General features: G+C 49.3%; 1 protein-coding gene across 1 annotated transcript; it reads left to right on the plus strand.

The window, feature by feature from the left end:
* Positions 1 to 2,689: 2,689 nt before the first annotated feature.
* On the plus strand, positions 2,690 to 27,158 carry LOC114595425 (short transient receptor potential channel 2-like). Its single transcript, XM_077926773.1, has 13 exons — positions 2,690 to 2,716; positions 5,675 to 6,367; positions 6,761 to 6,973; positions 7,662 to 7,826; positions 10,099 to 10,273; positions 10,464 to 10,664; positions 14,162 to 14,324; positions 15,762 to 15,854; positions 17,641 to 17,833; positions 20,830 to 20,957; positions 22,471 to 22,540; positions 23,474 to 23,606; positions 26,115 to 27,158. Exons 1-13 carry the CDS (start codon positions 2,690 to 2,692, stop codon positions 26,585 to 26,587), a joined length of 2,727 nt encoding a protein of 908 aa, XP_077782899.1. The 3' UTR covers positions 26,588 to 27,158.
* The last annotated feature ends 610 nt before the right edge of the window (positions 27,159 to 27,768 follow it).

Raw genomic sequence — 27,768 nt, forward strand, 5'->3', positions numbered from 1 at the left:
AACCAGGCAGAGGGTCTTCTTGGTGGTGGCGCCCGCCCTGTGAAACTCCCTCCCACCAGATGTCAAGGAAATAGACAACTATTTGACTTTTACAAGACATCTGAAGGCAGCCCTGTTTAGGGAAGTTTTTTAATGGCTGAAGTTTTAATGTATTTTTAATCTTCTGTTGGAAGCTGCCCAGAGTGGGCCAGATGGGTGGGGTCTAAGTAAATAATATTAATATTAATAATAATAATAATAATATTGTGGGTTATTCTTTTCTGCAAAAGCCAGAGTCCACCTATTCGTGTACTACAACAAGAGGTTTAAGTCCTGTAGTGTCTTCTTATTTTGGTCCAGAGAATATCTCACTGCTTCCAGCATCCACATAAAAAGGTAAAGGTAAAGGTACCCCTGCCCGTACGGGCCAGTCTTGACAGACTCTAGGGTTGTGCGCCCATCTCACTCAAGAGGCCGGGGGCCAGCGCTGTCCGGAGACACTTCCGGGTCACGTGGCCAGCGTGACATCGCTGCTCTGGCGAGCCAGAGCCGCACACGGAAACGCCGTTTACCTTCCCGCTTGTAAGCGGTCCCTATTTATCTACTTGCACCCGGGGGTGCTTTCGAACTGCTAGGTTGGCAGGCGCTGGGACCGAACAACGGGAGCGCACCCCGCCGCAGGGATTCGAACCGCCGACCTTTCGATCGGCAAGCCCTAGGCGCTGAGGCTTTTACCCACAGCGCCACCCGTGTCCCCTAAGAAATCCCCTAAATTGGAAAATGGCTGTTTCATCTTCCCATGAGTTCAAAAAGGAAAGTCCCATCTCTTCCCAGATGGGCACTGCCACTGCCATCCTAAGAGAATGAGGGAGGTGTTCATGGTGAGTTCTGGCACCTCTTCTTCTAGAAAAGTAACACTGTGCATGCTAAGGTATGGAAAGGAGATTCTACTCCCCCAAAATGAGATTGGCAAAATAAAATGTTAGAATATGAAGAACTAGCAAGATTAACATCAAGATTCTGAGACCATACAGACCAACTATTTAATAGAGAGTGGAATATTTGCAGAGAATATTTTAAAGAACATTGTAACAACATAAATTCTTTGGGAAGCCTGGATTGATTTCTGCATGAATTAACTATAGAATTAACATAACAGAATAATTTAGGAGAGATAAAGTTAAGTGTGCAGCTGTAAAATGAAACTTAGGAAGCACAATGGGGGGGGGGGATTGGAAGTCATGTTAGAATTAGTGACGGATGAACTCAAGCTTTTCTTTCTTGTGTGTAAAAGGTAAAGGGACTCCTGACCATTAGGTCCAGTCGTGGACGACTCTGGGGTTGCGGTGCTCATCTCGCTTTATTGGCCGAGGGAGCCGGCGTACAGCTTCCGGGTCATGTGGCCAGCAGGACTAAGCCGCTTCTGGCGAACCAGAGCAGCACACGGAAACACCATTTACCTTCCCGCCAGAGCAGTACCTATTTATCTACTTGCACTTTGACGTGCTTTTGAACTGCTAGGTGGGCAGGAGCAGGGACCAAGCAATGGGAACTCACTCCGTCATGGGGATTCGAACTGCCGACCTTCTGATCAGCAAGCCCTAGGCTCTGTGGTTTAACCACAATTTGTTGATTGTTGAATAGTGTCTTGTTTTGTATTTGTTTTGTTTTTAAAACTAATAAAGAATTAGAGAGAGAGAAAGAGAGGGAGGCAAGAGAAATGTATCCTCGTTAATTCTCCTCGACCTCTCGACGGTGTTTCCTGCTTGGCAGGGGGTTGGACTCGATGGCCCTTGTGGTCTATTCCAACTCTATGATTCTATGATTCTCAGTGGCTTTTGATGCCAATGACCATGGCATCCGTCCGGAGCAGCTGTCTGAGCTAAGGGTGGGTGGCATCGCTTTGGGGTGCTTCTGGTCCTACTTGGATGGTCATTTCCAGAGGGTGACGCTTGGCCCCACGGAGCCTTCAGTGTGGGGTTCCTTAGGCTTCAATGTTATCCCCCATGAAACCCCTGAGTGGGGATTTTAGGAGTATGTTGCCAAAAATGTGCTGTCTACTAGACCAGACCAACATTAAAAAGAGCTTTTAATTGATGTGGGCAGACCATTCCTCTGGAGATCCACATAGTTCGAGCTACAGAGCTACAAAGTTTCTGACAGTGCAATACACCAAGTTCCAAAAGAGAACCCACCTGGTGAATTACCTGGAAAGGAAATCATGTAAGGAGAGAATTGTGCCATCGGTTCAATGCTCCATTCCCCAGCCGTCCCCCTTTCTGCCACCCCAGTTCCTTTCCATGTTGGCCTGTGAGAGAAAGAAGGAGCTGGGGGTAGCAGGGCAGATGTGCAAAGGGAGAGAGGCAGGCAGGGAGGAGGGAGCTGAGAACAGGAACAGGCTGCGGTGACAAACAGCCCAGCCTCCTGGGGGAGCAGGGTGAGGCCTTGCTGGAGGCTGCCCATGGCGTTCATGTGGCAACCCAGCCCCCTGGGGGGTTGGCAGGTGGGCCCCGCTGCGCTCCTGCCTGCCCCTGCCAGGGAAAAACAAGAGATCTGCACAGGCAGAGGGCTGGAGAGGAAAGCCTGGAGGAGAAGCAGGGCACCTTTTTGGCCAGGCCTTCCCTGGTTTCGTTCTGCTGGAAGGAGAAGGACCTGGAGCATCCTTTGCCAGACACACCTGTAAGGAGCTGGCACGTCTGCCCTGGGCAAGATGGCACTGGAGTTCGATGGAATCACGGTGAGTGCAGAGCAGGGACGGGGGGCTCCACGATGTGATAGGCCGACAGACAGACAGACAGACAGACAGACAGACAGATAGATAGATAGATAGATAGATATGCCCTTTTGGTTTGGGTGACTTTCTCTACTGTCGGCTGCTTCTTCTCTGCTAGATTTTCTTTCCTACCTTTTTTTAAAAAAAATAATTTTCGTTAAGAATTTCAGCATAACAATTTATAGACATTTCATCCTCACCCCCCCTGTTTTTCCCTCCCCCCTCCCCAAGAAAAACCCACCCTCGCACCCCCACCCAGACTTCCCTCAGCTCCTCTCTCTGGTTTTCAGGAACATGTTATTCTCTGCATATTATAACATTATAAAGATCTTTAAATTATCTGTCTATACGTTACCAATAATAAATTTGTGTTCGTTTATTCAAAACCTGCCAAGGAGCCCAGTTCATTTTGTTGTTTCTTTAAGTACTTTCTAAAAGGTTCCCATTCTTCTTTAAAGTCACAGTTGTCCTTCTCACGGAGTTTGTGCGTCAATTTCGCCAGTTCCACATAGTCCATCAATTTCCCTTGCCACAGTTCTTTCGTCGGGATTTCTTCATTCTTCCATCCTTCTGCTATCAAGACTCTTGCCGCCGTTGTTGCATACATGAAAATGTCTTCAGTTTCCTTGGCAGGTCTTTTCCTACAATCCCTAACAAAAATGGGCTTTCTTTTACAAATGTTAACTGGAACATTTTCTTCAATTCATTGTATATCATTTCCCAGAATTTTTTAATTTCACTACACTCCCACCACATGTGATAAAAATATATCTCTGCTAGATTTTCTGAACTGCTGAGAGGCGAGCTTACATTTTGCCCCAGCAGGGAAAGGTCTCAGCCCTCTCCAGGGTGCAGGGTGGAAAAAGAACCAGCCAGAAGGGAGGTGGGCTGCTGCTGCTGCTGCAGACTTCACTTGGTGGTAATCCATGGAATTATTGATAAATTTATTTGCTGGAGATTTTCAATAAAAGAGGAGGCAGCTTCCTGCCCACCTCCTGCGTCAGCCAAAGGCTCCTTCTGTCTTTAGGTTCTGAGTGAGAGTCACGGGGTCCTGCAGCCTCACTTTTTTTAGCTACCATACCTGACAGCTTCCTGCTCCACCCCCCCTTTCATCTCTGCTCGTAGTCTCCACCACCACAGATGACCCCCCCCTTTCAGGTGTCCCTTTTGCAGCCCGTCAGTGATTCAATACTATTTTTTAAAAAAAATAAAAAGTCAAAGCTGAAAGTGACCATTTGGTGGGGCTTGTGCACTTGTGATGCTCTGGCTATGTTCCTCCATGCACATGTGCAATGTTGCTGCCCCAGAACATGAGTATTGATGCCTGAACTTAATACTTTAGAGGTTACTGACTATAGCCACTTCCCAAAGTGCCTAGCACAGCTTCCCTGGTGGCAGGCGACAAGAACTGTAGTCACACTCGAATGCACTGTTAAGAAATTACATTACGCAAGCATTTGAGTATACACGCATTTAAGCTACAGTCATACCTCGGGTTCCAGGTGCTTCAGGTTGTGTTTTTTCGGGTTACGGACCAGCCGAAACCCGGAAGTACTGGAACAGGTTACTTCTGGGTTTCAGGGGTCACACATGCACAGAAGCGCTAAATCGTGCTTTGTGCATGCGCAGAAACCCCAAATTACAACTTGTGCGTGCGCAGACGTGCTGCTGCGGGTTGCAAATGCTGCAGTTTGCGAACGTGCATCCCGCACGGATCACATTTGCAACCCGAGCATCCACTGTACTAATATTTACAAGCTCTTTACAATGTGTGCTCTCCTCTTGCGCCCACAAAATTGCAAACTCATCTTCCTTCCTGACACCAATTAAGCCTGGAGTGCCACTCCCACACATTGCAGAAACTTCTGGAAGGCTTTTTTTAAAGCTTATCTGTTTCATGTATTCCTAACGAAACAGGCCAGTGGTCGCTGCTGGATACTCTCTGTGTGTGAAGGGGCCTGAAGCAATGCAAACCCTGATATAGAGGCAGCTTTCTCCCTTGCTCTGCTCCACCCTCAGGCGCCCCTCAGGCCAAACTGCATAGGAACGGAGGTGCCACAGTCAATTCAGCTTTGCAGCTGGAGCTTTTCTGAGCGGCTGTTAGCAAGCACCCCACTCCCTTTGCCATCTCCCCTTGGGAACTTGTAGGTTGCATTCGAGGAAACTGCTGCAAACTGTTTTGAAACCAATAGATAGGAGGAGTGTGACGGGAATCTAAATAATAAAGAGTTGCCTTGCCCAGGGGGAATGTGAAGAGAACAGGGATGGCAATGGCTAAACAAGCAAAGCGCTTCTGAAGGCAGCCACTGGCGCTGCAGATGAGCAGAGCCACACAAGCAGCACAAATGGTGTGGAAACAGGATTCTGTTTAATTCATCCCTCGGCCCCTCTGCTTCCAGACCTGCTCCTTTCCAGTGGTACCCGGTGGAATCTTGCCTTGCCCTTCTGCATTTAGGGCAGCTCAGCCAATCCCTGCAAGAGGCGTCAATGTTCTTCATTGCTCTCAAAATCCTTTTGCAGACTGCAATGCAGATCCTTCTGCCACCTTGCAAAGATTCCCCAAGGGCAGAAACATCTTGCATTTCTCAAGTCCGTTTTAGAAAACCCAAACTGTTATGTACTGAAGTTCTCATCCTGGGCCAGCAGGGAGATACTGTAGATAGTTCAGGTCCACATATGCAAATATGGGATCGAAAGTGACGTTCAGTGATTGGATAGTTACAGAAAATGGTTACTGTTGCGTTCTAGTGGAGCTCTATATAAGCAGGCTGGCTGAACCCTTCAATTCAGTTCTGTTCTGGCCTGTGAATAAATAAGAGGTGTTTGAAGAATTGCTATGTCGTCTGATATGTTCACCCACAACTTAACACAAAAACAGCCCACAGCTTTGAGAATGACCCTTGTTGTCTTTTCACCCCTTAGCAACCCGATTGGAAAGAAATCGTGAACAAGAAGTTGAAGTTCCCAGAAGGCCTCCTCAACGCCATCCAAGACGGGCAGCTGATGAAGGTCCAGCAGCTGCTGCAGGTGAGCGATGGGATCCTGAGGCAGCTGGATGAGGCCGAGGACCGGGCGTGGCGAGAGGCTCTCAACCTGGCCATCCGCACGGGCGGCGAGGAGATCACCAAGACTCTGCTGCGCGTTGTCAAGTTTGACTTCCGCCAGATCCACGAGGCCTTGCTGGTTGCTGTGGATACCAACCAGCCCACTGTGGTCAAGCTGCTGCTGGACCGCCTGGACCAGGAGAAAGGCCGCAAGATGGACATCAAGTCCTTCTCCTCGGCCTTGTTTGACAACTCCATCGACAACTCCCGCTTCGCCCCGGGCGTGACGCCCCTCACCTTGGCCTGCGAGAAGGACCGCTACGAAATCGTGGACATGCTGATGAAGAAGGGCCACGCCATCCCGGGGCCGCACAAGGTCTCGTGCTCCTGCCTGGAGTGCTCCAACGGCCGCAAGTTTGACCTGCTCAAGTTCTCGCTTTCTCGCATCAACACTTACAAGGGCATCGCCAGCCGGGCACACCTCTCCATCGCCAGCGAAGACGCCATGTTGACGGCCTTCAAGCTCAGCCGAGAGCTCAAGAGCCTCTCCAAGAAGGAGCCCGAATTCAAGGTCGGTCTCTGGCCGCAGCAAGCATGTAGGTCAAGGTGGGGAACATCTACGGCCCTCCAGGTACTGGTGGACCACAATTCCCATCATCCCTGAACATTGGCCATGTGGGCTGGGAGTCCAGCAACAACTGGAAGGCCACCGGATGTTCCTCAGCCCTGACATTGACGTTGCATTTTAATTCCACAATATTCACATCACAAGCCTAACTCTTTTTAGAGGGAGGAGTTGGGGTGGGGAGTCCATGTAGACCACGCTGTGCATCTGGGCAATTCAGATTCTGCACACAGAAAAGCCTTTCTCTTCAGAATTGGGCTGGGCCCTTGTGCTGCCCTTCCGAGTCGGAGCCAGACCCTTCCTTCCTTGACTCTGCCTTGTCCTTGTCCTCCCGTCCAGCCCGAGTACCTGGCCCTGGAGCAGCTGTGCCAGGAGTTTGCCTTTGAGCTGCTGGGAATGTGCCGCAACCAGAGCGAGGTGACGGCCATCTTGAATGACGTGGCGGATTCCTCGAATGACGAGGAAGAGGAGGACTTCAATGACCAGGCCTTCGAGGAGGGCATCCCCAACTTGGCGAGGCTTCGCCTGGCTGTCAACTACAACCAGAAGCAGGTGGGCTTTTTATTTATATCCCGCCCTTCCCCATTCAGAAAACCAGGCTCAGGGCGGCTAACAACAGATTTAAAACACTTAATTGATGCAACAAAAGACCAGCATAAAATACAGTATAAAACGTGAATAATAAATTCAGAATTCAAAAATCAATTTAGGGGGGAAATCCATCCAATAAACATTAGATGATCACCAGGGCTAGCAGGCTAAATTAATCCTCTTTGGGCCAGTGAGGAGACCAGGGGAGAATTAGCTGTGGGATCCCAGAGCGGGTAATCTTCATATAAAGGGGAAGGAAGGAAGGAAGGGGAATAAAAGATCAGGCTAAGTTCAAATTGAATGCCAGGCGGAATAGCTCTGTCTTACAGACCCTGCGGAAGGAGGTTAAATCCTGCAGGGCCCTGGTCTCATGGGACAGAGCATTCCACCAGGTCGGAGCCATCACTGAGAAGGCGCTGGCCCTGGCTGATGATCATCTGGCTTCCTTAGGGCCCTGGACCTCTAAACTATGATGATTCATGGACCTTAAGGTCCTCTGCAGGGCAGACCAGGAGAGGCAGTCCCATAAATACGAGGGCCCTAAGCCACAAAGTGCCGGATTTAAGGCAGTGTGGGCCATTCTCCTGCACAGGGTGCCTAGCCTTTGCTTTGATCCAGTAGAGACCTTTCCGCCTTATTTCCCCCCCAGTTTGTCGCCCACCCCATCTGCCAGCAAGTGCTTTCGTCCATCTGGTGTGGGAGCCTGCAGAGCTGGAGGGGCAGCACCAATCTCTGGAAGGTCTTCATCTCCAGCTCCATCTTCATGGGGATGCCTTTCCTGTGCCTCCTCTACTACGTGGCCCCCAGATCCAAGGTGGGTGGTTTGTGTCCAGGCATAATGCACCGCCCTCTTCCCAGCCAACGTGGTCTTAGCCTCTTGGTCGCACTGGTTGATGATCTCCGGTGGGCTAGGGACAAAGGTGAGAGCTGTTTCCTAGTTCTGCTGGATCTCTCAGCGGCGTTTGATACCATCGACCATAACATCCTTCTGGACCGTCTTGAGGGGCTGGGAGCTGGGGGCACTGTCATAGAGTGGTTCCGCTCCTTCCTCCTGGGCCGTGTCCAGAAAGTGGTGGTGGGGGATGAGTGTTCAGACCCCTGGGCTCTCACTTGTGGGGTGCCTCAGGGTTCTGTCCTCTCCCCCATGCTTTTCAACATCTACATGCAGCCACTGGGAGAGATCATCAGGGGGTTTGGGCTGGGTGTTCATCAGTATGCGGATGATACCCAGCTCTACCTCTCTTTTAAATCAGAACCAGTGAAGGGGGTGAAGGTCCTGTGTGAGTGTCTGGAGGCGGTTGGAGGATGGATGGCAACTAACAGATTGAGGTTGAATCCTGACAAGACAGAAGTACTGTTTTTGGGGGACAGGAGGCGAGCAGGTGTGGAGGATTCCCTGGTCCTGAATGGGGTAACTGTGCCCCTGAAGGACCAGGTGCGCAGCCTGGGAGTCATTTTGGACTCACAGCTGTCCATGGAGGCACAGGTCAAATCTGTATCCAGGGCAGCTGTTTACCAGCTCCATCTGGTATGTAGGCTGAGACCTTACCTGCCCACAGACTGTCTCTCCAGAGTGGTGCATGCTCTGGTTATCTCCCGCTTGGACAACTGCAATGCGCTCTACGTGGGGCTACCTTTGAAGGTGACCCGGAAACGACAACTAATCCAGAACGCGGCAGCTAGACTGGTGACTGGGGGCGGCCGCCGAGACCACATAACACCGGTCTTGAAAGACCTACATTGGCTCCCAGTATGTTTCCGAGCACAATTCAAAGTGTTGGTGCTGACCTTTAAAGCCCTAAACGGCCTCGGTCCAGTATATCTGAAGGAGCGTCTCCTCCCCCATCGTTCTGCCCGGACACTGAGGACCAGTTCCGAGGGCCTTCTGGCAGTTCCCTCACTGCGAGAAGCCAAGTTACAGGGAACCAGGCAGAGGGCCTTCTCGGTAGTGGCGCCCGCCCTGTGGAACGCCCTCCCATCAGATGTCAAAGCGATAAACAACTACCTGACATTCAGAAGACATCTGAAGGCAGCCCTGTTCAGGGAAGTTTTCAATATGTGACATTTTAGTGTATCTTTCATCTTTGTTGGAAGCCGCCCAGAGTGGCTGGGGAAACCCAGCCAGATGGGCGGGGTACAAATAAATTATTATTATTATTATTATTATTATTATTATTATTATTATTATTATTATTATTATATTACTTCAGCCCGTAGGCAGCTTGGGGGATCCTCCTTGTTGATCTCCTGGTGCCTACTGAATATGTCTTCCACCATCCTTTCTTTTGCAGTCTGTATTGTTTAACCCCTGAAAGACTACTGTAGTTAATTGCAATTTCTTTTTTAAAAAACATATATTTTTAATTAGTTTTTTAACATACCATTTTCAACAGTTATTAAACATACTTTTGTATCTTATCCAAGTTTTTTTTACTTCCATCAATCACATCTGAAAATTTTCCAATCTTATCTCTTAATATACACTTCTTATTTTCACTATTACATTTAAATCTCATAACTAATGTCTCTCTTCTTTCTCTTCTTTGCAATATTTCATATATTTCTCCTTACAAAACTTCTTGTAGTCCTACTCGCATAATTTGTTGATCACAGTTGCTCTTCAAATAGTTTGTATATTTCTTCCAATCTTCTGTAAATCTCTGGTCTCACAGGTTTTGAATCCTTCCTGTCATTTTATGCAACTCTGCGTCGTCCATTAATTTCATCTGCCGTTCTTCTTTCATCGATATTTCTTCTTGCTTCCATTTCTGGGCCAACAATACTCTTGCCGCTGTTGTTGCATATAAAAAGAATTTTACATCCTGTCTATTAATATCCTCACCTATAATGCCAAGTAAAAAATGCTTCTGGTTTTTCTAGAAATGCGGAATACTTAATACTTTTGATGGAACGGAAATGGCCTTTGTGACATTATCCATGCCAGACTTGCACATCACCATAGGTGGTTGGGGCTGGTGGGTGTTATAGTCTGAAACACCTGGAAGGCAGCGGGTTAAGGCAGGCTGATGTGCATCAATGGGGCGCATGCCCTCTCCTAACATGCTGTGTGCCACTTCTCTCATCAGCCTGCCAAAATGCTGAAGATCCCCGTGATCAAGTTCCTTCTGCATTCGGCCTCGTATGTCTGGTTCCTGGTCTTCCTGCTGGCAGAGTCGCTGGTGCTGGAGTACAACAACGATACCTTTTCGGGGCGGAACCAGGACTTCTGGGAGACTTCGCTGCACATGATATGGGTGGCAGGTCTGTGTGGCCCAGGTCAGACTGGCGGTGGCGCTCCTCCTCGCGGCCCGAGATGTCCCCTGAACCCATGGCCTCTTCCCCCAAGGATGGGGATCCAGAGCCCTGGGCCATGGCAAGGACCAGCCAAGGTTGCCCCTCCTCCAGCTGTGCCCAGTGGTGGGTTTTGATCCCCTGTGCTTTCCTCCTCCAGGTTTCTTCTGGTTTGAGTGCAAAGAGGTTTGGATCGAGGGCTTCCGCAGCTACCTCTTGGACTGGTGGAACTTCCTGGACATCGTCATGCTCAGCATGTACCTGGCCTCCTTTGTCCTCAGGCTCCTGATATTCTTCCAGGGCCGTGTTTTCTGCCTGGATAACAAGGAGTCTGCAGAATGCCGTTACTACACGAAAGCAGGTGAGCACCTCCCACAAGCTGGGGTCTCGTTCCTTCTTCTGTGTTGCGATTCCGTGAGCTCTGGCTTCTGTCACGGGGTCCCATTGCATCAGAAGCGGTTTAGTCATCTTCTCTAATCTTCTCTACTCTAGAGAAGATTGGGAAACATTTATTGAATATATGCAGCTGAAAACGTTGGAAGCATTAAGATAAATTCAGCAGCGTAACTCAGTTTTGATGGGTGCAATAATGGAATACTGAATGGTATAGTTTTTGTAAAATATGCAGGGATTTATGATATGTAAAATGAACCATGGAAAGAGAAGAAGTCACGTCACTGATATCTTAAGGATGTAAAAGTAAGTTCTTTAAATTGTAAAGCAGAAAATTTAATAAAAATTATACATACAAAGAAGCAGCAGCAGCAGCAGCAGCAGCTGTTTAGTCCTGCTGGCCACATGACCCGGAAAGCTGTGTGTGGACAAACGCCGGCTCCCTCGGCCTGAAAGCGAGATGAGCGCCACAACCCCATAGTCGCCTTTGACTGGACTTAGCTGTCCAGGCGTCCTTTACCTTTTGACCTTTTACTGGCTCCATTGGTGCACCTGTTTGAAAGTTCAGCATAGAGGAAGTAAAATTCACATTTCCCTTTGACATTAGATTGCATGAGATCATGTGAGTTTCAATTAACCACAATGGCTATGTTTCACTTCCACTGTGTCCCAGGGCTTGGAGACCCAGGGGGTTCCCTTTTTGGAATCTGATTGGCCCCTGTCAGAACAGGATGCTGGGCTAGATGGGTCTTTGGCCTGATCCCACAGCCAGTTCCTTCTAAGATTCCTCAGATTCTTCATTCTCTTTGCATCTTAAATTCAGTTCTTGCTTATCACAAATGTCAGAGACGTGAAATTCCAGCCATTAAAAAAATTCTTCATTACCGTATTTTTCGCCCTATAAGATGCACTTTTCCCCTCCAAAAATGAAGGGGAAATGTGTGTGCGTCTTATGGGGCGAATGCAGGCTTTCGCTGAAGCCTGGAGAGCGAGAGGTGTCGGTGCGCACCGACACCTCTCGCTCTCCAGGCTCCAGGAAGCTATTCGCAAGCCTTGCACGCCCGGGGGAACTCCCCCCGGGCGCGCAAGGCTTGCGGGCGGCAGCCTGCAGCGCGGAGCACGGGGCGCCCTTCGGAGGACGCCCCGCGCTTCGCGCAGCTGTCCGCAAGCCTTGGGCGCCTGGGGGAACTCCCCCCGGGCGCGCAAGGCTTGCGGGCGGCAGCCTGCAGCGCGGGGCGCCCTTCGGAGGACGCCCCGTGCTTCGCGCATCTGTCCGCAAGCCTTGCGCGCCCGGGGGATCTCTCCCCGGGTGTGCACGGCTTGCGTGCGGCAGCCAGCAGTGCGGAGCACGGGGCGCCCTCCGTAGGAGACTGTGGAGGGTGGCGCGGAGCTGCCCACGCTCCAGGGCTTCTTGCAGCTCCGCGCCACCCCCCGGATCCCGGCGTGAAGCCGCGCGGGGCTCCGGAGGGTGGCGCGGAGCTGCCTGCGCTCCAGGGCTTCCTGCAGCTTTGCGCCACCCTCCGGATCCCGGCGCGAAGCCGCGCGGGGCTCCGGAGGGTGGCGCGGAGCTACCTGGGCTCCAGGGCTTCCTGCAGCTCTGCACCACCCTCTGGATCCTGGCGCGAAGCCGCGCGGGGCTGCGGAGGGTGGCGCGGAGCTGCCTGCGCTCCAGGGCTTCTTGTAGCTCCGCGCCACCCTCTGGATCCTGGCGCGAAGCCGCGCGAGGCTCCGGAGGGTAGCGCAGAGCTGCCTGCATCCCGAAGCCTGGTGCGCGCTGAAGAGCACCCCGGGCTTCACGCACCTCTCCGCAAGCCTGGGGAGACCAGTGTGGCTCCCTAGGCTTGCGGATATCAGGCTGTTCTGGGGGCTGGGGTCGGGGGAAGCTCGGGCTTCCCCCGCGCCTGCCCCGTGCCTGGGGAGGAGAAAAAATTTTTTCCCCTTTATTCTTCCCCCAAAAAATTAGGTGCGTCCTATGGGGCGGTGCGTCCTATGGGGCGAAAAATACGGTAATTTAGAAAAATCCTGGCTCTAAACCGAGCCCCTTGTAATATTTGCCTCCAAGAGAGGTAAGCATATGCACACCTGCACATTGTTGAAATAATATTGCTGTTCAATAGGAGTATAGCATCTAGATCAAGGGAAGTAATAGTGCCACTGTATTCTGCTCTGGTCAGACCTCACCTGGAGTACTGTGTCCAGTTCTGGGCACCACAGTTCAAGAAGGACACTGACAAACTGGAACGTGTCCAGAGGAGGGCAACCAAAATGGTCAAAGGCCTGGAAACGATGCCTTATGAGGAAGGGCTAAGGGAGCTGGGCATGTTTAGCCTGGAGAAGAGGAGGTTAAGGGGTGATATGATAGCCATGTTCAAATATATAAAAGGATGTCACATAGAGGAGGGAGAAAGGTTGTTTTCTGCTGCTCCAGAGAAGCGGACACGGAGCAATGGATCCAAACTACAAGAAAGAAGATTCCACCTAAACATTAGGAAGAACTTCCTGACAGTAAGAGCTGTTTGACAGTGGAATTTGCTGCCAAGGAGTGTGGTGGAGTCTCCTTCTTTGGAGGTCTTTAAGCAGAGGCTTGACAACCATATGTCAGGAGTGCTCTGATGGTGTTTCCTGCTTGGCAGGGGGTTGGACTCGATGGCCCTTGTGGTCTCTTCCAACTCTATGATTCTATGATTCAACTGGGAAACATTTGTTTGTTTTTCCTTTGGGAGAGGGTGATACAAACTGGGAATTGCTGTCACATGGTTAAACACAATCCAGGTCCCCACTGCCTTTGCCCAGCCTTGCCACCCCTGCTCCCTCCAGACATTTTGAACTGCATCTCCCATAACCCCAGGAAAAATATGGCCACTCTGGCAGGGGCTGATGGGAGTCGGGGAAGGCAACCTTTAGAACAGGGGTCCCCAAACAAAGGTCTGTGGGCCGGATAAGGCCCGAGGGACTCGTTTATCTGGCCTGTGGTGACCCCTGCTACCTGCTGCCCACTCTTACCGGCTCTGTGCTGTGTGGCTGCCCACTTCCAGGTCGGAGGAGCACTGGAAATAGCTTGTGTGCATGTGCAAGTGTTATTTGTGCATGCACAAGTGTTATTTGCGCATGCGCAAGTGTTATTTCTGGTGCACATCCGGGTCAGAGGAGGCCCGTGCACATGCACACAAGCTATTTCCGGTGCTCCTCCGACCCGGAAGTGCACCGGAAATAGTGTGTGTGCACGCATATAGGCACGCACTCCCCTGCCCTCTGGCCCACCACGTGATCGGCGCTGAAGACACCAGCCTGAGGCGTGGTAAGTTTGCTGACCCCTGGTTTAGAAGGTAAAGGAAAAGGCTTCAGACACTGGTACAGGAACACACAAGGAAGGGCTGGGACCGACAGAAGATGACTTGCAAAAGGTGTGCGCCACCTGACACAGATGTCACCTGGCACTCATCCACCCTCCCTTTTGTGACCCAGACCGTCAGGAGTGGCACACCGAAGACCCCCAGTTCATGGCCGAGGTGCTCTTTGCTGTGACCAGCATGCTGAGCTTCACCCGTATGGCTTACATCTTGCCCGCCCACGAAACCTTGGGGACCCTGCAGATCTCCATTGGCAAGATGATTGACGACATGATCAGGTGTGTGTGTGGGGTGCTGCCCTAGCCTCTTGGCTTTGTTTTGCTGGTTTTAATGTTGTATTTGTAAAGAAATCTAATTGAGAACAATAATGGCTGTTATAGGAAAAACCCTGCTCCCTTTCCCTTATGGGGTATCCAAGAACCCATTGTTGTTGTTGTTTAGTCGTTTAGTCATGTCCGACTCTTCATGACCCCCTGGACCAGAGCACGCCAGGCACTCCTGTCTTCCACTGCCTCCCTCAGTTTGGTCAAACTCATGCTGGAAGCTTTGAGAACACTGTCCCACCATCTCGTCCTCTGTCGCCCCCTTCTCCTTGTGCCCTCCATCTTTCCCAACATCAGGGTCTTTTCCAGGGAGTCTTCTCTTCTCATGAGGTGGCCAAAGCCTTGGAGCCTCAGCTTCAGGATCTGTCCTTCCAGTGAGCACTCAGGGCTGATTTCCTTCAGAATGGATCGGTTTGATCTTCTTGCAGTCCATGGGACTCCCAAGAGTCTCCTCCAGAACCAGAATTCAAAAGCATCAATTCTTCGGCGATCAGCCTTCTTTATGGTCCAGCTCTCACTTCCTTACATCACTACTGGGAAAACCAGAGCTTTAACTATACGGACCTTTGTTGGCAAGGTGATGTCTCTGCTTTTTAGGATGCTGTCTAGATTTGTCATTGCTTTTCTCCCAAGAAGCAGGTGTCTTTTAATTTTGTGACTGCTGTCACCATCTGCAGTGATCCCAAGAGCCTGTATAGAGTCCTTAAGTAGGTTCCCTGTCATTAGGAGAAACTAACAGAGGCCAACCATAGTATATTGAGAAGCAAAGCAGCCAGTGAGCCTGATCTTTATTAACTGTTGCAACAGGGTCCCCACTCACCACACGCAGGAGAGAGGAGGAACCCAGAACAGTGGTGCGCAAGCCCTTATATAGACTTTTGAAACTGCCCACCCTGTTGCTCAAGACCACCCCCAAAAATATCATGCTTACATCACAGGAAGAGGAGGGTCTACAGCAGAAATACATCACAGAAGGAGGCGGTCTACAGCAGAAATCCTGTCTGCCAGGATACCTGATAATGGTCACTGATTGCTTTACCTGGGCAGCCTGGCCATTCTTTTGTGATGGTAAATACTTCAGTTCCTGAGTCCCAGGTCATAGGCTCACCCTATTCATGCACAAATACACGGCCATAAGACAGGATTTGTAAGCAAAAAGACAAAGGGAAGGCTTTCCCCATTTCCTCCCTTCTTTGGGAGAGTCAAAATGGTTTCAGGACTGCTCTCTGGTACTATTTCAGACACATGGTTTATATACCGTACTTATGCGTGTGTTTGCCTTGTACATTTATGAACGTTTATTTTATATTTGGGACCTTCGAATTCTTATAACAACAGGTGACCTGCTTTTCTTCAGCTTTTTGGCTTCCTTGTGCTTCTCCTCCTCTCCAGGTTCATGTTCATCATGGTGATCATCTTGACCGCCTTCCTGTGTGGGATGAACAACGTCTACGTCCACTACCAAGGGTCTGAGAAGCTGGGGAGGTACGGCAGCTGGCTTGGTGGCATCAAGGGTGGCTAAAAAGGATGAGATTGGACAGCTAGGAGATTGTCCAGGGTGCTGGGCCAAACTCCAGTGTTTTGACCTCCTTGCCAAGCAGGTTCTGAACCTGGTCAGTACTCAAGAGGGGAGACCATCCAGGAACCCCATGTATGTATGGCCCCCACAAAAGTTAGGAGCAAAACCCATTGCTCCACCCACATTTGCCTCCATCTCTGCCCACCATGGGAATGCAGCCCCTGAGAAGGATCCCCGCGAGGGAAAGAAGCTCTGGAGCTGAAGATGGTTACCTAGACCTGAACTTGGCACTCAGATTCTTTGCGACTATAGCAGGAAGCAGTCGTCAGGTAGCAGCTCTTTGGCTGCCCCAGGAGGGGTCCAAGATACCCATTTATTGTTATTTACATAATTTACATCCCACAAAAGTAAGAAATCAGCTTACACAAAATCAGCATAGTATAAAAAATAAGGCTGAATGCAATCCAGCTGTTTTGGGTCTCAGGAGAAAACCCAAAATCCAGTGTCACCACCTGCTCAAATGGCAAAAGCGGTGAGTTGCCTGTGGGCGCCCCCAGACTGTCAGTATTTCACGAGAGGGATTCAAACGTGTGCTGGAACTTCAGGTGTGCACAATTAGAAGGAATTGAGGGGCTCTGTTGTCCACTTAAAAAAGAAAGAAAGTAGCTTTTTACAGATTGGAAAGTGGCAGGGAAATAATGGAATCATAGAATCTTAGAGCTGGAAGGGACCCAAGGGTCATCTAGTCCAACCCCTGCAGTGCAGGTGTCTCAGCGAAAGCAGCAGCTTTAAATGCAGTAGCAGGAAGACCAGGGCCGGATTTAGGTTTGATGAGGCCCTCAGCTCCTGAAGGTAATGGGGCCCTTTCTATGTCCAGCTGTCCTTTGTCAACAACAAATTGTTGCTGCTTTTTGTGTTGAATATATGCTATATGGTAGTTTATGAACCCAGTAGGTATCTAAAGCCACTTGCACATAACAAAAATATGTATTTTATCAAAGTAATTGTTGAACTGAAAACCAATTAAGAAGAAGTATATTAATAGTGAATACAAATAAGAAGAAGTATATTAATAGTGAAATAATTATTAAGCTCTAACTTAAAATGATTTTTTTATTCATAACAAACTTAATAATGCAAACACATTGGCATTTGGCAATAGCAAAAGTTCCTTTAGAAACACAATTTACAGAGACTCATAATCTAGTCTCTATGCAACCAGTCCATGCAGAATGTAGGCACCCTATATATAGAAAGGAGCAAACCAGGGATATTTTAGGGAGCAGGCTAGCAGGCAGGGCCCATGACTCACATCAGAGGAGCCTACACAACACAAAACACTGTTGCTGTGTGTAGCTTTTAATTTATTTGTTTTTTATCTTATATTTTGCAAATGTACATCCAGTTTTTTCCCCTTTAATTTTTTTTTGGGGGCCCCCAAGAGAGTGGGGCCCTAAGCTAGAGCTTGTTTAGCTTATACGTAAATCCAGGCACTGAGGAAGATGGGTAAATACCCCACATGTATCAGGATGCTCTTTGTCCTATAACTGCCCCACAAGCAAATCAAAATGAAAGGTCAATGAAGACTGGATATAGTAATCTAACCTCCGCATAAGCTTTGTGCAAGCAGATCAGGATGAATGTTGGAATAAACATTGAGCGAGAATGTCCCCTGAGGGAAGCCTGGTGGGAGAGGGTACCCTGACCCGAAACCCCCAGCTGTTTCAGCTTGCTATCCCTTCTCCCATGCAGATTCAACGAGACATTCCAGTTCCTCTTCTGGACCATGCTTGGGATGGAGAAGCACGATGTGGTGGACATACCCAATTTCTTCGTAGCTCAGCTGGTGGGGAGGGTGCTGTATGGGGTCTTCACCATCGTCATGGTGGTCGTCCTCCTCAATATGCTCATTGCCATGATTACAAGGTCCTTCCAGAAAATCGAGGTGAGTGCTGAACCAGCAGGCGAGTAAGAGGGACCCGCCTTATCCTTTGCATAGCATCTTACGTCTACTGGAATTGGACCGGGGTTTGGGAAGTGTGGAACAGAGAGATGGATTTCCAGATCCAGATCCATACTCTACATCAGCGGTTCTCAACCTGTGGGTCCCCAGATGTTGTTGGACTACAACTCCCATCAACCCTGAGCTCTGGCCTTGCTAGCTAGGGGTGATGGGAGTTGTAGTTCAACAACATCTGGGGACCCACAGGTTGAGAAAGGCTGCTCTACATTCTCCAGGGACTTGCAGCTAGAGATGGGAGGAGGCAGCAACTTCAGTCTTGTGCTGGGTTCATCACAACTCAGGGCTGTTTCCCTTCCACTACAAATCAGCTTCCTCTTGCTGTCTGTTGAGGCCTATAATTAATTTCAGTGGAAAGGAAACATCAAAAACAATACAGTAGATCAGGCATAGGCAAACTCGGCCTTCCAGATGTTTTGGGACTACAACTCCTATCATCCCTGACCACTGGTCCTGTTAGCTTAGGGATGATAGGAGTTGTAGTCCCAAAACATCTGGAAGGCCGAGTTTGCCTATGCCTGCTGTAGATAGACTGGAAGAAGAAAAAGAAAAAATGCCCACTTGTGTTTCCTTGTGTGGTTGTTTCCATTCCATTGTGTGGGGTTTCCACTCCCATTTGGATTTTCAACGGGCTCCTCTGACACATCCCTACTTGTAGCCAACAGAGGCACCTCAGTGCACCATATCCACCATATTTCTGGGGGTGCACAATGGCTCTCTATTGCTATTCGGTCAGATTCCCTGGGGCCTCCCCTTTGCACTGCTGATCTCCAGGCGATGCTGCTACTCCTGGGAGATGCAGCTGCTGTTGGTCTTTGCTTCTGAATTTCAAAGACCGTAGCTCAGTGGTAGAGCAATTGCTCTGCATGCAGAAAGTCACAGGCTCAATCTCCAACTAGGGCCAGGCAAGACACCCACCCACCCACAAACCCTGTCTGAAACTCTGGAGGGCTGCTGCCAGTCATTAAGCTAGCTCAGGGTTTCCCAAACTTGGTCTCCAGCTGTTTTTGGACTAACACCCCAGAGGACAGTATCACACTTCAAAACGACCTTGACAGATTAGAGAACTGGGCCAAAACAAACAAGATGAACTTTAACAGGGAGAAATGTAAAGTATTGCACTTGGGCAAAAAAAATGAGAGGCACAAATACAAGATGGGGGACACCTGGCTTGAGAGCAGTACATGTGAAAAGGATCTAGAAGTCTTGGTTGACCACAAACTTGACAGGAGCCAACAGTGTGACGCGGCAGCTAAAAAAGCCAATGCAATTCTGGGCCTCATCAATAGGAGTATAGCATCTAGATCAAGGGAAGTAATAGTGCCACTGTATTCTGCTCTGGTCAGACCTCACCTGGAGTACTGTGTCCAGTTCTGGGCACCACAGTTCAAGAAGGACACTGACAAACTGGAACGTGTCCAGAGGAGGGCAACCAAAATGGTCAAAGGTCTGGAAACGATGCCTTATGAGGAACGGCTAAGGGAGCTGGGCATGTTTAGCCTGGAGAAGAGGAGGTTAAGTGGTGATATGATAGCCATGTTCAAATATATAAAAGGATGTCACATAGAGGAGGGAGAAAGGTTGTTTTCTGCTGCTCCAGAGAAGCGGACACAGAGCAATGGATCCAAACTACAAGAAAGAAGATTCCACCTAAACATTAGGAAGAACTTCCTGACAGTAAGAGCTGTTCGACAGTGGAATTTGCTGCCAAGGAGTGTGGTGGAGTCTCCTTCTTTGGAGGTCTTTAAGCAGAGGCTTGACAACCATATGTCAGGAGTGCTCTGATGGTGTTTCCTGCTTGGCAGGGGGTTGGACTCAATGGCCCTTGTGGTCTCTTCCAACTCTATGATTCTATGTTCTACTGTTCACATCTGGTCCCGCTAGCTAGGGATGATGAGAGTTGTAGTCCAAAAACAGCTGGAGACCCAAGTTTGGGAAACCCTGAGTTGATGGACTCAAAGGACTGGCTCAGAATGAAGTAGCTCCTTGCATTCCTGTGGCTTAAGGGAAGACCCACAGCTCAGAGGTAGCACACCTGCTTGCGTGCAAAAGGCTCAGTCTCCAAGGGCAGCTCCAGGCAGGGCTAGTAATGCCCCCCCCCAATCTGGAACCCCGGAGAGCCATTGCCTGGCACTGTTAAGAATCCTGAGACAGATGGACCAATTGTCTGACAACTTGCCTGTGTTCCTATGTAAGCCTGAAGGCAAGGACTGGCGGTTTGTTTTCTTTTCTTAATGATCTTTTTGGACCGAAGAGCAGGGCAAAGATGCTCTAGATAGATAGATAGATATAGATAGATAGATAGATAGATAGATAGATAGATAGATAGATAATAATAAATTTTATTTATACCCCGCCTTCCCCAGCCAAGACCAGGCCCAGGGCGGCTAACACCAGGTATAAAAACAATTGACTAAAATACAACTTAAAAACAAAATTAAGTACAACATTAAAATGCAATCTCATTTCAGTAGAATCTCAAATCAAAAAACTTTTTGGGGGATGAAAACGTCAAGTCTTCACCAAGGCCAACTATCCAAACTGGTCCTACGTGAGCCAGAAAAAAGCCAGGGAATTCCCCAAATAGGAGTTCCATCACAGAAGGAGAAAGGAAAAAGGAAAGAGGGGAAGGGGATCAAGTTGATTCCAAGCCAAAGGCCAGGTGGAACAACTCTGTCTTACAGGCCCTGCGGAAAGAAATCAGATCCTGCAGGGCCCTGGTCTCATGAATCAGAGCGTTCCACCCAGTTGGGGCCAGGGCTGAAAAGGCCCTGGCTCTGGTTGAGGCTAATCTGACTTCCTTAGGGCCCAGGACCACTAGGGTATTACTATTTATGGACCTTAAGGTCCTCCATGGGGCAGACCACCCCTCGTATTTACCATAGTCTTCCTTGCCGCCTCTTCTCTCCTGTGCTCTTCAGAACGATGCCGACGTGGAGTGGAAGTTTGCCCGCTCCAAGCTCTACTTGTCTTTCTTCAGAGAAGGCTTGACGCTGCCAGTGCCCTTCAACATCATCCCGTCACCAAAGTCCATCTTCTACGCCGTCAGGTAATTTGTCCGGCTGCTGCTGAGACCCTTGAGGTGGGGAGACGCTGATAGTTCTGGGTTAAACTTAGCCCTCGGCAGCAGAGGACTGGCTTACTTTATGGACTGGCATTTTCTATACATGCCCCCTCTCTGCAGAACTGTTGTTGCTTTTACAAGCACAATGCTCCTTGTGCATTTGCCAGGAACCAGTCCTTGAATTTGACAGCCCATAATAGCAGGGCACCATCATTGTATTATTTTTGGAACCCACCCTAACTTTTTTTATTATTAAAAAAGTTAAAGGGACCCCTGACAGTTAAATCCAGTCGCGAACGACTCTGGGGTTGTGGTGCTCATCTCGCTTTACTGGCCGAGGGAGCCGACGTTTGTCCGCAGACAGTTTTTCCGGGTCATGAGGCCAGCATGACTAAGCCGCTTCTGGCGAACCAGAGCAGCACACGGAAACACCGTTTACCTTCCCACTGGAGCGGTACCTATTTATCTACTTGCACTTTGACGTGCTTTTGAACTGCTAGGTTGGCAGGACTGAGCAACGGGAGCTTACCCCGTTGCGGGGATTCGAACCGCCGACCTTCTGATCGGCAAACCCAAGAGGCTCAGTGGTTTAGCTGTGTTATTTTAAAATGAACTTTTATTGTGTGTAATTGTTTTAAGATTGCTGACTTTATTTCTGTTTACATGTTAGATTTGTTTCTAATCCATACTTTGAAATATTCTTAAGCAATACTTGAGGGCTTATCCACACTTCCTCTTGTTCGCGCTACTTTCCCCTGGGGGGGGGGGGGGGGACACTGTTTAGTGCTCAATCAGAGCAAGTGGCAATTTAGGTCTTCCCCAGATTGCCATTGGTTCCAATCTATAGCCAGGCATGTGCATGTTTTCCCCTGGAAAGGAGAGGAGGAAGGGGGAAAGTGCTCAGACCTCTGTCTAGAAGGTGTGGATGAAGTAGAAAACCACTCAGACTTGCATATCCCCCCAACATTTCTCCAGTGAAAATATGGACATCCTATTTAACAACAACAACAACATTTAAACCTTGCCCATCTGACTGGGTTGCCCCAGCTGCTCTGTGGGGCTTCCAACTTATATAAGAACATCATTAAACATTAAACATAAAAAAAACTTCCCTGTACAGGGCTGCCTTTAGGTGTCTTCTAAAGGTTGCGTAGTTACTGATCTCCTTGGCTCAGGGTGGTCACATGACTCCATACACTCCAACATTTCTCCAATGACAATCGGGACGTCCTAAGGAAAAGTGGGACATTCCAAAATCAGGTCAGAAACCAGGACCGCTTATGTAAATCCGGGACTGTCCCTAGAAAATAGGAACACTTGCTTTCTAGGCAAGACAGAAGCAAACGTTTGTCCTTTGCGAAACACTGAAGAGGTTTTTTGGTCAAGTAATCAGCATGTAAATTTTGTTAATTTATTGTTATTAATAATAATAAATATTACAGTCAGCCTTGTCCACGGGCCTCTCGGCTCACCTCTTTCTTTCCCCATCTTCTCCCAGGGGCCTCTTCCGCTTCCTGTGCTGTTACAAACCAAAGCGCCAGCAGAAATACCCCCCCATCTCAACCATTGTAAGTTCCCTTTGGGGCTGTTTCAAGGGCGTGCTCCTTGCACCCACGACTCTGCTTGCAGTGGGCTGCCGCGCTCCCTTCCACAACCTTTGGATTTGTGCTGGGAGGGGGGAGGGAGAAGACCATCTAGCTAGCAGATCAGATGTGCTTTTGGCAGGGCAGCCGCTGCTGCCTGGGAGGAGGGACAGAGGGAGGGCGAGACAGTGGGGAGGCTGGGGCTGGGAACCTGCCACTTCAGTTTCAGTGCCCCTTGTGCTCCATTCGGTGACATTTATGAAAGACTGTTGCATCAATTAAAAAATAGTTTATAGGCCAAGTTGCTTCCGTGCTGTACAAAAAAGCCTGTGCGCTCCTAGTGCCATAATGTCCTGTTGTCTTCTGCTTTTCAAATAATCGCACAAAACCAATGAAATACCGTGAAAATCCCTGAAACGAGAAGTAATCAACTAGAAATATTACCTTATGGAAATAAACTAAATAATAAAAATCAAAAAGTTTAAGGAAACAATTAGAAAAACCTAAAATTGAACAAAGCCTTAACGGGATGCTGGCTACAAACCTCGTTTCACTGAACTATTCAGTTTCCTCAGAAGGAAATAGAAAAATCATAAACCTTAAAGGACCAAATTTCAAAAAAAGGGGTAGAACTCCCAAAAATTCTGAAGTATTATAATCCTAGCTCGACCTAGGTGAAGCAAAGCGCAGTAATAAAGGATCTGTTTGCATCTGTTTGCTTTTCAACTAATTATTTTGGAGGCATGCCTCTTTGGGCACGCTGAAGCATGTGCAGAGTGCTTTGCAGCCACAACTGCCTGCCTGCTAACCTCCAGATGCAGGCCTCCCCCCAGGGCGCTTCCGGGAGGTGTGACCCCTCCTGCTATGTCTCGTTTGGGAACCCTGCCACCGCCTGACTCTGCTCTTCTGCCCCCCCAGTCTAACCCCTCCACAGATGAGGGCGGTCAGCGTACGGAGGGCCGCACTACCTACCGGCTCCAAGTGCTCAAGGCGCTGGTGCAGCGCTACATCGACACGGCCCGGCGGGAGTTTGAGGAGAGCCGCAGGAAAGGTAAGCAGTGTTGCCTTGGAAGCAGTGGCGTAGCGTGGGTTGTCAGCACCCGGGGCAAGGCAAGTAATTTGCGCCCCCTAACCCGTGGATTTGCGCCCCCTAACCTGTGGATTTGCCCTAACCCCAGATGTTGCGCCCGGTGCGGCCAGCCCCCCCTGCACCCCCACGCTACGCCACTGCTTGGAAGGGGGATCCTGATGCGGTGCCATGTCCAGAAGGGCTTGCCCACCGCCCTCCCTGCCAGACTTCTGCAACCGGGTGTTGGGTTTCTGTTTTGCCACTGTGCAGTGCTTTGGAGTCACAAGACTCTGTTTACATTCCAGAGATTCCAGGCTGTTGGAAGTCTCACGGGAGACGGATGTTGATATTACTGGATCCCTGTTTCTTTGTACCAGTTGCCTCTCTGCTTTCACAGAGAGAGGATGTATATTCTTTTCTGTCGGCGTAGTTAGAAATAAAACTCTTAGCAATGTCGCTCATATTTCTCGTCTTTCTGCTGCTGCTTGGATACTCTGCGTAATGGGAACGTGCCTGGGGCCTCATCAAAGGCTCAGGTCGTTAATCACCGTTGGAGGACTCGACCAGAGGAGTGGCTCGGTCGTGCGCAAGTCTGACACCGGGTGCCCTCAGCTGTCTCAGCCACAGCTCCATCAGCCCCAGCCAGCTCTGATGTAGGTTATGGGAGGCCAAACCAACTGGCATTCCTCACTCCCTTTCTGCTTGGCTCCCGTATCTCTTTCTGTGAGATCTCTGTATCTCTGTCTCCATATCTTCCTCCTCTGGCCTCCAGCTTCTCTCAACTTGCCCCTCATGGCTCATTCTCTCTCTCTCTCTTTGGGTGGGACTCAGTCAGAAACCATGAAATTCAGGTTGTGCATTTAGAGCTGATTGGTCGGTCTTCCGCCTGGCCTTCAATTTGAGTTAGCCTGATCCTCTATTCCCTTTCCCCTTTCCTCTTCTATGAAGAAACCCTTTCTGGGACCCCACATTTAAAGTCTTCCCTGGTCTCCTTGCTGGCCCTAGCAGGACCAACTTGGCCAGTTAGCCCTGGTGATCATTTTATGTCTACTGACTGGGGTCCCCCCCCCCCAAATAAAATGACCTCTGAATTTTCGAATTTTATTGATATTGATGCTGCATTTTATATTGTATTTTATGCAGTTTTGTGCTGTTTTTAAGTCACATTTTAATCAATGTTTTATATTTGCTGTTAGCAGCCCTGAGCCCGGTTTTTAAACCAGGAAAGGCGGGGTATAAATAAAAAATTACTTATTTATTATTATTGTGTAACAAACATGCCTCCCTAAATGTTCAGTCTTTTTGCCGTAATGAGTGCAATGGGACAATGCACTGGAAAGTGTGGGATGACGCTTGCTTTGCCACAGCATCATCTAACCTTCCTGCAAGCAAATCGTAATGAAGGCTTAGTAAAGAACTCACATTATCTAACATCCCTGGAGAAAAATCACAAGTACAGTGGTACCTCGGGTTAAGTACTTAATTCGTTCCGGAGGTCCGTTCTTAACCTGAAACTGTTCTTAACCTGAGGCACCACTTTAGCTAATGGGGCTTCCTGCTGCCGCCGCGCCACCACTGCACGATTTCTGTTCTCATCCTGAAGCAAAGTTCTTAACCTGAAGCACTATTTCTGGGTTAGTGGAGTCTGTAACCTGAAGCATATGTAACCTGAAGCGTATGAAACCCGAGGTACCACTGTAATGCTAAAAAAAAGGTCATCTGGAAGCTCTTTCTATCCCTTGCCAACATAGACTTCCTTCCTTCCTTCCTTCCTTCCTTCCCTCCTTCCGCCTTGTCTGTTTGCCTCCTTCTTTCTCACACATGTCCTTTTACGCATAATGTTATTGCCAGCCAGCCAGACCTTTCCTGTTGTTATGTATTAAGTTTAAGTTGCAGTTCTCACTCGGGGCCACCAGTATGTAAATGAAGGGTTGAAAAGTGTTGCTCCTGATTGGTTAGCCAGTTGTGAGTTGTTACTGTTTCAAGTTACTTAGTATTGTATAAAGCAGCCAGCTAGGCCGCAGTCAGTCTGACTCCAGGAGCAGTTGTAACTGCTGCAGTAAAGAGCTGTGAATCCGACAGAGCTGTGTCCTTTCTCCATCTTTCCCACTATTCAACACCTGTCTTCCTGCAGAAGCTGCATTCTTGGGCAACAGTTTCTCATGCATTCATCCTGAGAAAGCTGAATGTTTATGATTCTTCCCTCGGACCTTGTGGGGGGCCGGACTATATTTTGAAAAAAATATATATAAATGAATTCTTATGCCCCACAAATAACCCAGAGATGCATTTTAAATAAAAGGACACATTCTACTCATGTAAAAACATGCTGATTCTTGGACCGTCCCCGGGGTGGATTGAGAAGGCGATTGGGCTGGATCCGGCCCCTGGGCCTTAGTTTGCCTACCCATGCTTTACAGTGTTTCTGTAGATACAGCCTAAACGGTTCCCAGTCTTTAAAAAAATTCTCTCTATTGTCAATGTCCGCAGATCTGGGGAACCGCTTGACGGAGCTGAACAAGTCCGTGGTGCGCCTCCACTCGGAGATGAAACATCTGCGCCACACCGTGGCCACCAACGGAACAGCGGCAAACCCCTTGGACGGGGCCAGCGTCCTCCACAAGTACATCATGAAGGTGCGCAGCAGCTTCCAGGGCTACGACAACGATACAGGCAGCTCTGGGCAGGGGTCCCCTGTGGAAGCTGTTGTGCACCAGGATGGGGCCGTTGCCGAAGAGGACGCAACGCTGTTGCCTCAGGAACCTTCTGAGGGACAAAAGGCGGAAGCTGAGGAAGGGCCGCCCCAGGTGGAAGCTGAGGAGAGACAGCCTGGGGAGGAGGCTCAGGAGAGGCCGCTGGAGGTGGAAGCTGAGGAGAGGCAACCCCAGGTGGAGCTGAGGGTGCCAGAGGTGGTGATAGATCTGGCACCAGAAGAGAACCCTGCAGGAGAGCCAGAGACCTGAGCCTCCTTTCCTCCAAAGAGGAGCGATCTGTTTCATTCTCAGCCGGGATCCGCTGTAGAGTTCAGGGTGGCATTTCCTTAGCAGCCTAGAGGGAAGTCATGCTTGTAGAATCTGCCCCGTTATCTGAGATGTACAAGGTGCACACACAGGACAACACAGTGTCCTTTCTTAAGCCAACATCCTTTGGCAAGGAGAGATAATGTGTAATTCATCCAGCTGGCACAAGGGCTTTTTACTGAGAGGAATGGGAAAGCAGTGAAGAGTTACTTAATACAGGCAAATGATTCTTAGAGCTGGGCTCCTGCTATTGGCAATTGACCAAGCCTTCAACCCACGTTGATTTCTGTTGTGCTTTGGGGGTGGAGCTTGGGTGGCAGAGCAGGTGGCACTGCAAGAAACAGTCTGATTTTGCCATGCCACAAGCCAGCAGCCGGAGAATCACTGGGGCCAGAAGTTCCCCAAATAGTCACCATTTTTTTGGGGGGGGGGGGAGAGAGCAGCCACCCCCCAAACTTGCTCTACAATAGCTTCAACTTTGTGCACAGATTATGCAGTGTGTGTGCCTCCAGCTTCCTTACATTAAATTTGTTAATCAAGTAAATGGATGTTATTAACTAAACTTAATAAATATGCTATGGATAATATGCACTCCTGTGGTCCAGTGATTCTTAGCCAATATGTTGGGAAAGTTGGGCCATGCTACAGGGCACAGATGTTTTTATAGGACTGGGTCAAAATGGGGGGCTCCGCTTCCTGAATGCTGATCCCACCACTCCAGCAAGATTTCCCGGGTCACATAAACATGGGCGGCAGGATCACCGTTCCTTTAGAGGAGAGACAAATGCCTCTCCTGATTAATCACCAGGCAGATGTAGCAAAAGCAATAATAAAACAAGCCCCGCAAGAGGGATAATAACTTTGGACCCTTCCCCTGTTATGTACTGAGCTTGGATCCTAGGAAAATAGGCAGGTAGGATCCCAGAATGCAACAACTTGATTGGCGTGCAGGAGCAGCCCAATCAGGCTCCAGGAGGGAAGCAGAGCTAGCCAATCACACGGGACCCATTGCGTAAATAATGTATATAAAGCCAGAGGTTTTTTGGGGGGGGGGGAATGTCAGCATCGCCCTTGAGCCAGTGCACCAACTGGACTCATGCACCTCAACCCCGACTGGGCTAGGC

This window comes from Podarcis muralis, chromosome 4 (assembly GCF_964188315.1).
Source record: "Podarcis muralis chromosome 4, rPodMur119.hap1.1, whole genome shotgun sequence".
NCBI classification, from domain to species: Eukaryota; Metazoa; Chordata; class Lepidosauria; order Squamata; family Lacertidae; genus Podarcis; species Podarcis muralis.